Below are 14,308 nucleotides of genomic sequence, written 5' to 3' on the forward strand. Positions count from 1 at the left end.
AGGCAGAGTGAGTATAAAGGCAACTGGTTCCCTGAGTTTCTGTCAGAGTCTTTATAGGGGAACATAATTGCCACTTTCGTCCTCTGACAGGAGCATTTTTCCGCTCGTATTTACGAGTTAAATATTTTGATAATAGACATAATTTTATCAGGTTAAATACATTTGAAGCAACTCTGTCCCCCACAGTATCTGGTACCAGGAAATTAGTACATAAAGATGTCATGATAAAGTTTAAGAGAATGTCGCTTGTGGATAACTTCATCATGTGTAAAATATCTAAAACATGTTTCGAATATTTCAAATAAGTATTTCTTTTTCCAGTTACATGCCTCTGTTTTCCAGACAAATGGAACACTAAAAAGTAAGTTGAGACTTAATTCCATTCACTATAGATCTCACACAGTACCCTTCTAAGTGTATCATCAGTAGCCAATTTATTGTGGGTGAGGCAGCTATTTGGGTCATTAGAATTCTTGGTAATAGGGGTATCTGTTCTGGAGTTTGATAGCAAATTTTTCACTTTATGAAAGATTCTGCACGTAGGCTTGGTTTCTAATTTATAACACAGAGGATCAAGCAATAGTTGTTACATGTTCTTCTGGTAATCTATAGTGTTCATAACACATGTAGCATTTCCCTTACATGGTTTGGGTTGGGGAATTTCTCTTGGGTGTTTGTGTTGCCCTCATTATTTCATCATGATTAGTGGAAGTGCCAAGATTAGACTGTGTAAGGATTGGGAATTTGTACAGGTACTGACAACAGCACAGCTGAGTGCCCCACAAACCAAATATCATCACCTTATCTGCTTTGGTCACTATGATGCCTTCATTTCTATTGATGCCATTAATCACTTTCCTTATTCTATGCCAATGAGTTACTATTAGACAGTCTCATTTTCCACAGGCAGTCAGTTTCTCAAACATTTATTTACATATCATTGCACTGAAATCTGATAATCTTAATGAATGATTGAACACAATCTTGCCATTTTATTCCAGGAGTGAGGTAAGAGTGTCTGTACAGTGCAGAGCAGTTAACATAGAGCTGACATATTTTATGTCCATGTACATTGGATTCTTCCATGAAGAAGTGCTTGCCTCTTTGTAGGTCTTCATGGTTTTATGAAAGAATGTAATGCTGATCTTTGACGGCATTCAGCTAAAATTGTACTTCCCAAGATCAAGAAGAAGATCCCATCAGGAGTCAAAACATCAATTGTGTAGAAGAAATATGACTTGGCCTAACAGCCTACAAGATTTTATCTTCAATGACAAAGGCCACAAAAGCCTGCAGATTTATGGTTGGTTCAAATGGCTCTGAGCCCTATGGGACTTAACGTCTAAGGTCATCAGTCCACTAGAACTTAGAAGTAATAAAACCTAAATAAACTAAGAACATCACACACATCAACACCCGAGGCAGAATTCGATCCTGCGACTGTAGCGTTCGCGCAGTTCCAGACTGAAGAGCCTAGAACCGCTCGGCCACACTGGCCGGCTGCAGACTTATATAAAATGAAACCAGTACATATGTTTTACTACTCAGGTACAATGCAGACAGAAAAATAAATTAGAGGCTTTATTTTAAACCAAAAAACTTCAAATTGTTGTAGAAGATACTAGATGAATCTCAGAGAAAGTAGCAAGACTTCTTTTAAAATGCAAAAAAATTAACAGAGATATAGAAACTGATAAATGTAACATCAAAACACACTACAAGATGATAATGGAAGATTTAACTGAAAAAGTAGGACAAAAAGCAAAGGGCGATCCTTCAGTGTATATTTTGGGGTGCGATGCCACAAATGACACACGTCATGCTTTTGTACAGTTTGCCACGTACAGTAATGTGCCTGACCCTTCACACATAAACCAGAGAATGGAATACATATGTATCAAACAAATAAAAAAGTGGACTCTGCTATATTTTACCAGATAATAAAGGCATTGCACAAGATGTGACAGCCCTAGACCACTTTTGAATTCATCATAGACTTGTAAGATTCACAATTAAAAATAAATAAATAAATAAAAACATAACATCCTATTTTAAATGACCTTCTAGAGGTTCTTTGGGACAAACCTCAGTTTGCCAACTTGCTCTTCTGACATAACTCAATGTGATGACACCTACCATTCCCTCCACTCTGATTATAGCTAAGAGCAATAGTCTATGTAAATCACACTCAAACTATAGAGTAATGACTTTAGGTGCCAATGTGCAATGATAACCACTTGAATGGTGCTGTGTTTGTGTAAAAAAATGCACTCAATCTTTTCGGTAGGCTATAAATATCAGTAAAGGGAGTGTTTCTGTTTGTTGTACCCTTGTATGTGAAAGAAGCAAACACATAAGTGCAGCAAGAAATATCTTTGCTCTTAGTGAGATTATCTTTTAAACATAAATATGCTAGGATGTTCCAAGTATAATGAGCCACTTTAACACATGGATACTGCTCCATATGTGACAGTTCAAACAATGATTCCCTCACAGTACCTTGAGACACTCCAAAAGTTACTGCCATGCATAGTGATGAGTGTCCCACACAAATAATGAACTGAATTCTTTCTCTCTCCCTATCTATCCTACACCGATGGTGCCCATACAATAGAGAGTTTGTAGGAGAGTGGCAAGGCCTCTTGGTATGGACTATTTTTAATATTTTGTAAGATAAATACAGGGTGTTTCAAAAATGACCAGTATATTTGAAACGGCAATACAAACTAAACGAGCAGCGATAGAAATACACCGTTTGTTGCAATATGCTTGGGACAACAGTACATTTTCAGGCATACAAACTTTCGAAATTACAGTAGTTACAATTGTCAACAACAGATGGCGCTGTGGTCTGGGAAACTCTATAGTACGATATTTTCCACATATCCACCATGAGTAGCAATAATATGGTTTAGTCTCTGAATGAAATTACCCGAAACCTTTGACAACGTGTCTGGCGGAATGGCTTCATATGCAGATGAGATGTACTGCTTCAGCTGTTCAATTGTTTCTGGATTCTGGCAGTACACCTGATCTTTCAAGTGTCCCCACAGAAAGAAGTCACAGGGGTTCATGTCTGGCGAATAGAAAGGCCAATCCACGCCGCTTCCTGTATGTTTCGGATAGCCCAAAGCAATCACACGATCATCGAAACATTCATTCAGGAAATTAAAGACGTCGGCCGTGCGATGTGGCCGGGCACCATCTTGCATAAACCACGAGGTGTTCGCAGTGTCGTCTAAGGCAGTTTGTACCGCCACAAATTCATGAAGAATGTCCAGATAGCGTGATGCAGTAATCGTTTCGGATCTGAAAAATGGGCCAATGATTCCTTTGGAAGAAATGGCGGCCCAGACCAGCACTTTTTGTGGATGCAGGAATGATGGGACTGCAACATGGGGCTTTTCGGTTCCCCATACGCACCAGTTCTGTTTATTGACGAGGCCGTCCAGGTAAAAATAAGCTTCGTCAGGAAACCAAATGCTGCCCACATGCATATCGCCGTCATCAATCCTGTGCACTATATCGTTAGCGAATGTCTCTCGTGCAGTAATGGTAGCGGTGCTGAGGGGTTGCCATGTTTGAATTTTGTATGGATAGAGGTGTAAACTCTGGCGCATGACACGATACGTGGACGTTGGCATCATTTGGACTGCAGCTGCAACACGGCGAACGGAAACCCGAGGCCGCTGTTGGATCACCTGCTGCACTAGCTGCGCGTTGCCCTCTGTGTTGCCATACGCGGTCGCCCTACCTTTCCAGCACGTTCATCCGTCATGTTCCCAGTCCGTTGAAATTTTTCAAACAGATCCTTTATTGTATCGCTTTTCGGTCCTTTGGTTACATTAAACCTCTGTTGAAAACTTCATCTTGTTGCAACAACACTGTGTTCTAGGCGGTGGAATTCCAACACCAGAAAAATCCTCTGTTCTAAGGAATAAACCATGTTGTCCACAGCACACTTGCACATTGTGAACAGCACGCTTACAGCAGAAAGACGACGTACAGAATGGCGCACCCACAGACTGCGTTATCTTCTATATCTTTCACATCACTTGCAGCGCCATCTGTTGTTGAAAATTGTAACTACTGTAATTTCGAAAGTTTGTCCGCCTGAAAATGTACTATTGCCCCAAGCATATTGCAACAAACGGTGTATTTCTATCGCTGCTCGTTTAGCTGTTATTGCCGTTTCAAATATACCGGTCATTTTTGAAACACCCTGTAACCATAAAAAAGATTCAGTATCAACCCTGTTAAAAATCTGCACAATACTGACTTTTAAATAATTTTCTTGAAAGAAAGACATCTGTCTACACTATTTTTTTCCTTTCCCTGGAAGCAATTTGGGTGGGGGGGGGAGTCCCTTCCCCCTCATTTGCACCTGAAATTGGGTGCTCTTGTCCACCACCACAACCACCTTTAGTAGGTCATAGTGATGGTCTCCCTCTCTATAAAAGAAAATAAATAACCCTCAGTTTATTACTTTATTTGACCGGACTGACAGTTGATGTCTCTTAAGAACAAGATGGCTAATCCTAGCACTATGTGCACATAAAAACTATCTCAATCATGTACATGGACTGTGCAATTTGGACTTGTTAGTGAAATGCTTGATAATAGTTATTTATCTGTCAGTGGTTTAGATATTACATGAGTAACTTTAATTGCATGAATATTTACAGGTATTTGGCATTCAGAGTCTGAGTGGAGCAGGCAGTGTTCGAATAGCATCTGAATTTCTCTGCAAAGTAATGAAGTACAAGACTGTGTTCATACCAGTTGAGACATGGGGTAGGTGTTACTTATAAGGCTACCTTTATTTATTAATATTAAAACTGTCTTTACATCTATTTTCAAACATCCTTTGCAGAATATGTGCATAAAAAAGGATAAAGCTGTCAAATTTCTTTAGAATATTTCCTAAAATTTGCAATTCATCTTGTGGTAGATTGCTTGTATTATTTAACTTAGTGAAAAATGGAAATTAATGCTTATTTAATGACGCAGTATTGTTCTAGCTTACTTTAAAATCTCTCACCAAACGGAAGAAGTGTTGAGTCGTTGACAGACACACACAAAAGAGACCAAAAACTTCTAGCTTTCAGAAGAGACCCTTCGATGGGCTACACACACACACACACACACACACACACACACACACACACACACACACACACACACACAAAGCATGTGCCCCTTCATTGTGTGTCTAAGCATGTTCTCATGCTCTTTTGTACGTGCCTGTTCATTATTATGCTAGAATTTACCACTATATTAATCTGACATCTGAAAGTAATAATACAAAATTACTGTTTTCATTTTTCAGAGAACCACTACCGGCTTGTTACACATGGTGGATTTTCTGATGTTAGAGAATATAGGTACTGGAACACACAGACCAGAACACTCGACTTTGAAGGTCTGATCGAAGATCTTTCAGCTGCGCCTGCAAACTCTATAGTTGTGTTGCATCCGTGTGCACACAATCCAACTGGCTGTGACCCATCACATGAGCAGTGGGACAGGATTGCCGACATTATTGAGGTATGTAAATCACAAAACATTTGTAGTACATGTAGCCCAATGAAACCAGGGACTGGATGTAAAATTAATTTTTTCTTTGAAATACATAAACAAATCTGAAGGAAAAACTATAAAAAAGGACAGCATCAAAGGTATGCTGGCTTGTAACTCCAAAAGGATTTTTTGTTTCTTTTCTAAGTTCAAGTTTCAAGAATGCTGTACATGACTGCAGCTCACAGCAAATTGTTTTCAGAGGCTTAGTTCAATAATTTATATATTTTAAATATCTTGGCAGTACCTCATTGCCATGCTGAAATGTGGATTATGTGGAACTTAGATGACTAACAGAATGTAAAAGGATGGGGTGAATGTAGTGGCATGGGAATCGGGGAAGCAAATGGGTCTCTTCCATGGTATTGCAGATTATGTTCAAGGGATAGGAAAATAGTGGAACGGGAAGGGAAGATTACAGCCCTTCAGGCTCAACTGGATAGTGCTAGGGAGGAACTGATGAGGTTAAGGGGGCAGGAGGGTGAAGACAGGTGGGAAGTGGTAGCAAGGAACAAGGGCCACAGAAAGAGAACAGTTTCAGACAGTTTTATCATTGGCACAAACAATAGATTTGCCTTGCTACCTCAGTCAGCTAAAGAAGAGGCTCAAGTAGATGTAAGTGTAGTCAGCACTCAACAGACTTTCAGTAGGAAACCAACTGTTGCAAAAAAAGTAGAAAGTTCTGTTGTTAGGTAGTAGCCATCGAAGAGGAATGCGCCAGATGTTGCAGGAAAAATTAGGTGACAGGTACCAGTTCACAAGTATTTTCAAGCCCAGTTCACGTCTTAGCCAAGTGATAGAGGATGTAGGATCATTGTGCAAAGGAGGATCATGTTGTGGTAGTGGGTGGAGCAGGAAACATTATTGACAGGGATCAGGGCTACAATATTGAGTGTGACCTGGTAAAAATAGCATCTGCAATGAACCATAGAAATGTTGGCCTAGTTCCTGCTTTCATCCAGTATGACCGGCCCCAATTGAACAGCTCTGTCAGGAGGGTCAATATGGAGCTAGATCAGCTGCTTTGGGTGGCTACTTTGTCAAGCATAGTTTTGGTTCCTGTTGATGGTATTGGAAGGTCGGAATTCACAAGACATGGCCTGCATCTCAATAGGAAAGGGAAGGGTAAAATGGCTGGGATGGTAGCAAAATCTTTGGGGGGGGGGGGGGGGGGGCTTGTTTTGGCTAAGAACAGTATTCAATCATCCTACATTGATTGAAATTAAGCTTGATGAAAAGTTCAGACAGGCAGCTACTAGAGATGTGAAAATATCACAAGATTCTCATAACAGTACAGTGAAAAATATGTCACAATATTCACATAAAAGCACAGTAAAAAGTAATCTTAATATATTGCATCAGAATATCAGGGTATTAAAAAACAAAGTAGATGAGCTTCTTGTTTGTATAGAAGATTTAGAAATTGAGGGTGAAATTGATGTACTATGCCTGACTGAACATCATATAGAAATAGGTATGGAAATAGTACATGTAGGTGGATATAAGCTTTCAGCACATATAAGTAGAGACACTATGTAGAGAGGAGTAGTTGCCATGTATGTTAAAATTAGTCACAGCATGAAAAATTTGCAAACTAAAAAGTTTTGTGTAGAGCAACACATAGAAGCATGTGCATGTGAGCTTAAACTAAATAAATTCACTTTTGTAATTATAGCCATGTACAGGTCCTCATTGGTAAATTTTCAACTACTTTTGAAGAACAATGGTTCTTTGTTGTGCTACCTGTCAGACAAAGGAAAGTAAATTATTGTTTGCAGGTATTTCAATGTAGATTTTCTGAAAGAGTCAGATAGAAAGCTTGACCTTGAAGTATTACTCGGTTCTTTAAATTTGACATCAGTTGTTGATTTTCCTACTCGGGTGGCACAGGAAAGCAGCACACTGATTGATAATGTTCTCATAGACCAAGAAGTAGACCAGGAAGTGTACCCGTGGTCTAGGGGTAGCGTCTTTGATTCATAATCAAAATGTCTTCGGTCCCAGGTTCGATCCCCCGCCACTACCTAAATTTTGATAAATAATCAGCATTGGCAGCCGAAGACTTCCGGCATAAGAAGTCAGCCTCATTCGTCCAACGGCCTTGTCAAAGAGGGCAGAGGAGCGGATAGAGGTTCAGTGCACTCTCTTGTCCTAGGGGTGGGAAATTGCCCCTAAAGGCAGAAGAATCAGCAATGATCAACGAGATGAGGATGCAGAAGGCAATGGAAACCACTGCATTAAAGACAAGTAACATGTATCCACAGGACATGTGGCCTGTAGTTGAAGAAGTGTCATGATGATCTCTCCACTGGCAAAAGATTCCGGAATAGTCCCCCATTCGGATCTACGGGAGGGGACTGCCAAGGGGGAGGTTACCATGAGAAAAAGATTGAATAATCAACAAGAGGATAACGTTCTATGAGTCAGGGCGTGGAATGTCAGAAGCTTGAACATGGTAGGGAAACTAGAAAATCTGAAAAGGGAAATGCAAAGGCTGAATCTAGATATAGTAGGGGTCAGTGTAGTGAAGTGGAAGGAAGACAAGGATTTCTGGTCAGATGAGTATCGGTTAATATCAACAACAGCAGAAAATGGTATAACAGGTGTAGGATTTGTTATGAATAGGAAGGTAGGACAGAGGGTGTGTTACTGTGAACAGTTCAGCGACCGGGTTGTTCTAATCAGAATCGACAGCAGACGAACACCGACAACGATAGTTCAGGTATACATGCCGATGTCGCAAGCTGAAGATGAACAGATAGAGAAAGTGTATGCGGATACTGAAAGGGTAATGCAGTATGTAAAGGGGGACAAAAATCTAATAGTCATGGGCGACTGGAATGCGGTTGTAGGGGAAGGAGTAGTAGAAAAGGTTACAGGAGAATATGGGCTTGGGACAAGGAATGAAAGAGGAGAAAGGCTGATTGAGTTCTGTAACAAGTTTTAGCTAGTAATAGCAAATACCCTGTTGAAGAATCACAAGAGGAGGAGGTATACTTGGAAAAGGCTGGGAGATATGGGAAGATTTCAATTAGATTACATCATGGTCAGACAGAGATTCCGAAATCAGATACTGGATTATAAGGCGTACCCAGGAGCAGATATAGACTCAGATTACAATATAGTAGTGATGAAGAGTAGGCTGAAGTTCAAGACATTAGTCAGGAAGAATCAATACGCTAAGAAGTGGGATACGGAAGTTCTAAGGAATGACGAGATACGTTTGAAGTTCTCTAACACTATAGATACAGCAATAAGGAATAGCGCAGTAGGCAACACAGTTGAAGAGGAATGGACGTCTCTAAAAAGGTCCATCACTGAAGTTGGGAAGGAAAACATAGGTACAACAGAGGTAACTGCGAAGAAACCATGGGTAACAGAAGAAATACTTCAATTGATTGATGAAAAGAGGTAGTACAGACATGTTCCGGGAAAATCAGGAATACAGAAATACAAGTCGCTGAGGAATGAAATAAATAGGAAGTGCAGGGAAGCTAAGACGAAATGGCTGCAGGAAAAATGTGAAGACATCGAAAAAGATATGATTGTTGGAAGGACAGACTCAGCATACAGGAAAGTCAAAACAACCTTTGGTGACATTAAAAGCAACGGTGGTAACATTAAGAGTGCAATGGGAATTCCACTGTTAAATGCTGAGGAGAGAGCAGATAGGTGGAAAGAATACATTGAAAGCCTCTATGAGGGTGAAGATTTGTCTGATGTGATAGAAGAAGAAACAAGAGTCGATTTAGAAGAGATAGGGGATCCAGTATTAGAATCGGAATTTAAAAGAGCTTTGGAGGACTTACGGTCAAATAAGGCAGAAGGGATAGATAACATTCCATTAGAATTTCTAAAATCATTAGGGGAAGTGGCAACAAAACGACTGTTCACGTTGGTGTGTAGAATATATGAGTCTGGCGACATACCATCTGACTTTCGGAAAAGCATCATCCACACAATTCCGAAGACGGCAAGAGCTGACAAGTACGAGAATTATCGCACAATCAGCTTAACAGCTCATGCATCGAAACTGCTTACAAGAGTAATATACAGAAGAATGGAAAAGAAAATTGAGAATGCGCTAAGTGACGATCAGTTTGGCTTTAGGAAAAGTAAAGGCACGAGAGAGGCAATTCTGACGTTACGGCTAATAATGGAAGCAAGGCTAAAGAAAGATTTGTCGACCTGGAAAAAGCATTCGACAATATAAAATGGTGCAAGCTGTTCAAGATTCTGAAAAAAGTAGTGGTAAGCTATAGGGAGAGACGGGTCATATACAATATGTACAACAACCAAGAGGGAATAATAAGAGTGGACGATCAAGAACGAAGTGCTCGTATTAAGAAGGGTGTAAGACAAGGCTGTAGCCTTTTGCCCCTACTCTTCAATCAGTACATTGAGGAAGCAATGATGGAACTAAAAGAAAGGTTCAGGAGTGGAATTAAAATACAAGGTGAAAGGATATCAGTGATACGATTCGCTGATGACATTGCTATCCTGAGTGAAAGTGAAGAAGAATTAAATGATCTGCTGAATGGAATGAACAGTCTAATGAGTACACAGTATGGTTTGAGAGTAAATCGGAGAAAGATGAAGGTAATGAGAAGTAGTAAAAATGAGAACAGCGAGAAACTTAACATCAGGATGTCACGAAGTCAGTGAAGTTAAGGAATTCTGCTACCTAGGCAGTAAAATAACCAATGATGGACGGAGCAAGGAGGACATCAAAAGCAGACTCAGTATGGCAAAAAAGGCATTTCTGGCCAAGAGAAGTCTACTAATATCAAATACCGGCCTTAATTTGAGGAAGAAACTTCTGAGGATGTACGTTTGGAGTACAGCATTGTATGGTAATGAAACATGGACTGTGGGAAAACGAAAACAGAAGAGAATCGAAGCATTTGAGATGTGGTGCTATAGACGAATGTTGAATATTAGGTGGACTGATAAGGTTAAGGAATGAGGAGGTTCTACGCAGAATCGGAGAGGAAAGGAATATGTGGAAAACACTGCTAAGGAGAAGGGTCAGGATGATAGGACATCTGCTAAGACATGAGGGAATGACCTCCATGGTACTAGAGGGAGCTGTAGAGGGCAAAAACTGTAGAGGAAGACAGAGGTTGGAATATGTCAAGCAAATAATTGAGGATGTAGGTTGCAAGTGCTAATCTGAGATGAAGAGGTTAGCACAGGAAAGGAATTCGTGGTGGGCCACATCAAACCAGTCAGTAGACTGATGACAAAAAAGACCAAGATAAGTTTAATCAAATAAAAACTTTTCCTGTTAAGAATGGCCTGTCTGGTCATGATGCACATCTAGTAAAAGTATATCATGTAGCTCTGTACAGTAATGCAAAACAGTCCTGCAAAATAGTACGTTCCATTAATGATTTAACACTTCAAAATTTTAGGGGAAGCTTGCAACAGTTAGACTGGGATGAGGTGTACAGGGAACATGATGCTAATTTAAAATTTAATCTATTTCGTGATAGCTTTGTGAGTATATTTGAAATCAGTTTCCTGAAGAAAACAGTGAAATATAATTGTTAGAAACCATGTAAAAAGCCATGGCGTACTAAAGCGATAAAATATCTTGTAAACAAAAAAGGAAAATGTATCTTATAGCTAGGAGGAGTAATGATCCTGAAACAATGAAACATTATAAAAAACTACTGCACTGTATTAAGAAAAGTAATTAAAAAGTCCAGAAGTATGTGCATCATTCTGAGATTAGCACGTCTGGTAATAAAATTAAAACACTTTGGAATACTGTGAAAAGGGAAATTAAGCAACTGAGAGCACAGGAAGACTGTATTTCTATCAAACACAATGAAAAGTTTGTTAGCTAGAAGTCAGAAGTAGAAAACATTTTTAATGATCATTTTTTAAGTGTTGTAGAGAAAATATGTTCCAGCTATTCATTAGAAAATGCAAGGCAGTATATGGAAGAGGCAGTACCTATGCAACTTGATAAAATTGATATTCAACCCACCTCTCCTACTGAAATTAGGAAAAATAACAAATTCACTCAAAAGTAAAAGCTCATGTGGAATTGATAGCATTTTCAACAGAGTATTGAAAGCTTGTTCCCAACAAATAAGAAGGATTCTCAGCCACATATGTAGTAGCTCACTGAAACAGGGAATTTTTCCAGGTAGACTGAAATATGCTATTGTTAAACCATTGCATAAAAAAGGGGATAGATCTGATGCTAACAACTACTGCCCAATCTCACTTCTGACAGCTTTATCCAAAATTCTTGAAAAAGTAATGGATTCAAGAGTAGCATCACATATTTGTAAAAATGAAGTACTAACAAAATGTCAATTTGGTTTTCAGAAAGGCTTTTTAACAGAATATGCTATATATGCTTTCACTGATCAAATATTAAACGCAATGAATAACTGAACAACACCCATTGGGATATTTTGTGATCTCTCAAACACTTTTGATTTTGTGAATCATGAAATTCTTCTAGATAATCTTAAGTATTATGATATGAGTGGGACAGTGCACAAATGGTTTAATTCATACTTAACTGGAAGAATGCAGAAGGTTGAAATTGACAGTGCAGACAGTCTACAAAAACCAGCAAAGTCCTCTAACTGGGGAGGCATCAAGAATGGTGTCCCACAGGGTTCAGTCTTGGGTCCCTTATTGTTCTTAACATTGTTCTTAATATGTCTGCTTGTGTCTGTGTATGTGCGGATGGATATGTGTGTGTGTGTGTGTGTGTGTGTGTGTGTGTGTGTGTGTGTGCGCGCGAGTGTACACCTGTCCTTTTTTTCCCCCTAAGGGAAGTCTTTCCGCTCCCCAGGGATTGGAATGACTCCTTGACTCCTTACCCTCTCCCTTAAAACCCACTTCCTTTCGTCTTTCCCTCTCCTTCCTGAAGAAGCAACCATCGGTTGCGAAAGCTAGTAATTCTGTGTGTGTGTTTGTGTTTTTTGTTCATTGTGCCTGTCTGCCGGCGCTTTCCCGCTTGGTAAGTCTTGGAATCTTTGTTTTTAATATATTTTTCCCATGTGGAAGTTTCTTTCTATTTTATTTACATCATATATATATTAACAACTTGCCACTCTTTGTTCATGAAGATGCACAGTTAGTTCTTTTTGCTGATGGTACAAGTATAGTAATCACACCCAAGAAGCAAGAATCAGCTGAGGAAATTGCAAATAATGTCTTTCAGAAAATTATTATGTGGTTCTCTGCTAATGGACTCTCACAAAATTTTGAAAATCACAGTTTATACCATTCTGAACAGTAAATGGCATAACACCACTGATAAAAATAGGCTATGAATGGAAGTCTGTTGCAAAGGCAGAATACTCAACATTTCTGGGTGTGTGCACTGCTGAGAAATTGAGTTGGAAGAAACACATTGATGATCTGCTGCAACAGTTAGTTTCAGCTACTTATGCTATTAGGTTTATTGCAAATTTTGGTGATAAACATATCAGTAAATTAGCCTACTATGCCTATTTTCATTCACTGCTTTCATATGGCATCATAGTTTGGGGCAATTCATCATCAAGAGAGAAAGTATTCATTGCCCAAAAGCGTGTAATCAGAATAATTGCTGGAGCCCACTCAAGATCACCTTGCAGATATTTATTGAAGGAACTCAGGATATTCACAGTACCTTTGCAATACATATATTCACTTATGAAATTTGTCATTAATATTCCATCCCAATTCAAAAATAACAGCGAAGTGCATAGCTACAGCACTAGAAGAAAGGATGATATCCACTGTTCTGGATTAAATCTCTCTTTGGCACAGAAAGGGGTGAATTATGCTGCCACAAAAATCTTTGATCATTTGCCAAATAGTATTAAAAGTATGACAGATAGCCAACCAACATTTAAAAGCAAATTAAAAGAATTTCTGAATGACAACTCCTTCTAATCAATACATGAATTTTTGGATATGAAGTAGTAACTGTGAAAATATTTATTAATTAATTATTTTGTGTACAGAAAACTTATGTTAAAGTGACACATTCCACATCATTACGAAATGTTGTATTCATGATCTATGGAACAAGGATTAATGTATGTATGTATAGAGATTTTTGATTACGGCTTTTTGTTGGTTTTCAATCCATATCTTCTTCAGACAGATTGAGCTTCTGTGAGCACTAAAGAAATTCTAAAAAGATTATATCCCAACAACTAGAAGAGAAAATGAAACTTGGAACTGACTGAAGTTCTCCAAAGCATTATGGGCTCGTAATCATATTATTTCTCTCTGAAGGCAATGGGCATCTTTGCCATGTTGTTCAGACTAGGGCATTAATGACGAGGGGAGTCATGAGGTACAGTGTACACTGTTAAGGCAGTAGAAGAGTCAGTAGCCAGGATAGGTGTACATATGATGGTGAAATATGATCAAAGAGTCAAACTTGACAGAAATATCAAGCACAGATGTTCCAGGCACCATGAGCTTTCCTGAAAAAGACTTTGCAGGATAACATTGCTATAATTGAAAGTATAAGGCCTGTAAAAGTTTCCTTTCCAGTTCAAAAGTGAAGAGTGTTATATATATGTTTTGGGGGCTAAGGAGAGATGCTTGTCTATTGCCAGTATGTGCTAAGTCCAATTTAGATTTTCATCTATTATTGATCACAGAATTTTGCTGAGGGAGTGAAGTTGATATTTGTTCATATGGTTCAAATGGCTCTGAGCACTATGGGACGTAACATCTGAGGTCATCAGTCCCCCAGAAT

The 14,308-nt window shown here is 39.0% G+C and overlaps 1 protein-coding gene across 1 annotated transcript in view; it reads left to right on the plus strand.

Moving 5' to 3' along the window:
• The window catches only part of LOC126354089 (aspartate aminotransferase, cytoplasmic-like), a 69,152-nt gene that overhangs the window by 29,863 nt on the left and 24,981 nt on the right, over positions 1-14,308 (plus strand). Inside the window, exons 3-4 of the mRNA XM_050003474.1 lie at positions 4,686-4,794; positions 5,330-5,547. Of these exons, the coding sequence (XP_049859431.1) occupies positions 4,686-4,794; positions 5,330-5,547 (327 nt within the window). The remainder of the gene's footprint in view (positions 1-4,685; positions 4,795-5,329; positions 5,548-14,308) is intronic.

Source organism: Schistocerca gregaria, chromosome 3, assembly GCF_023897955.1.
Source record: "Schistocerca gregaria isolate iqSchGreg1 chromosome 3, iqSchGreg1.2, whole genome shotgun sequence".
Classification (NCBI taxonomy): domain Eukaryota; kingdom Metazoa; phylum Arthropoda; class Insecta; order Orthoptera; family Acrididae; genus Schistocerca; species Schistocerca gregaria.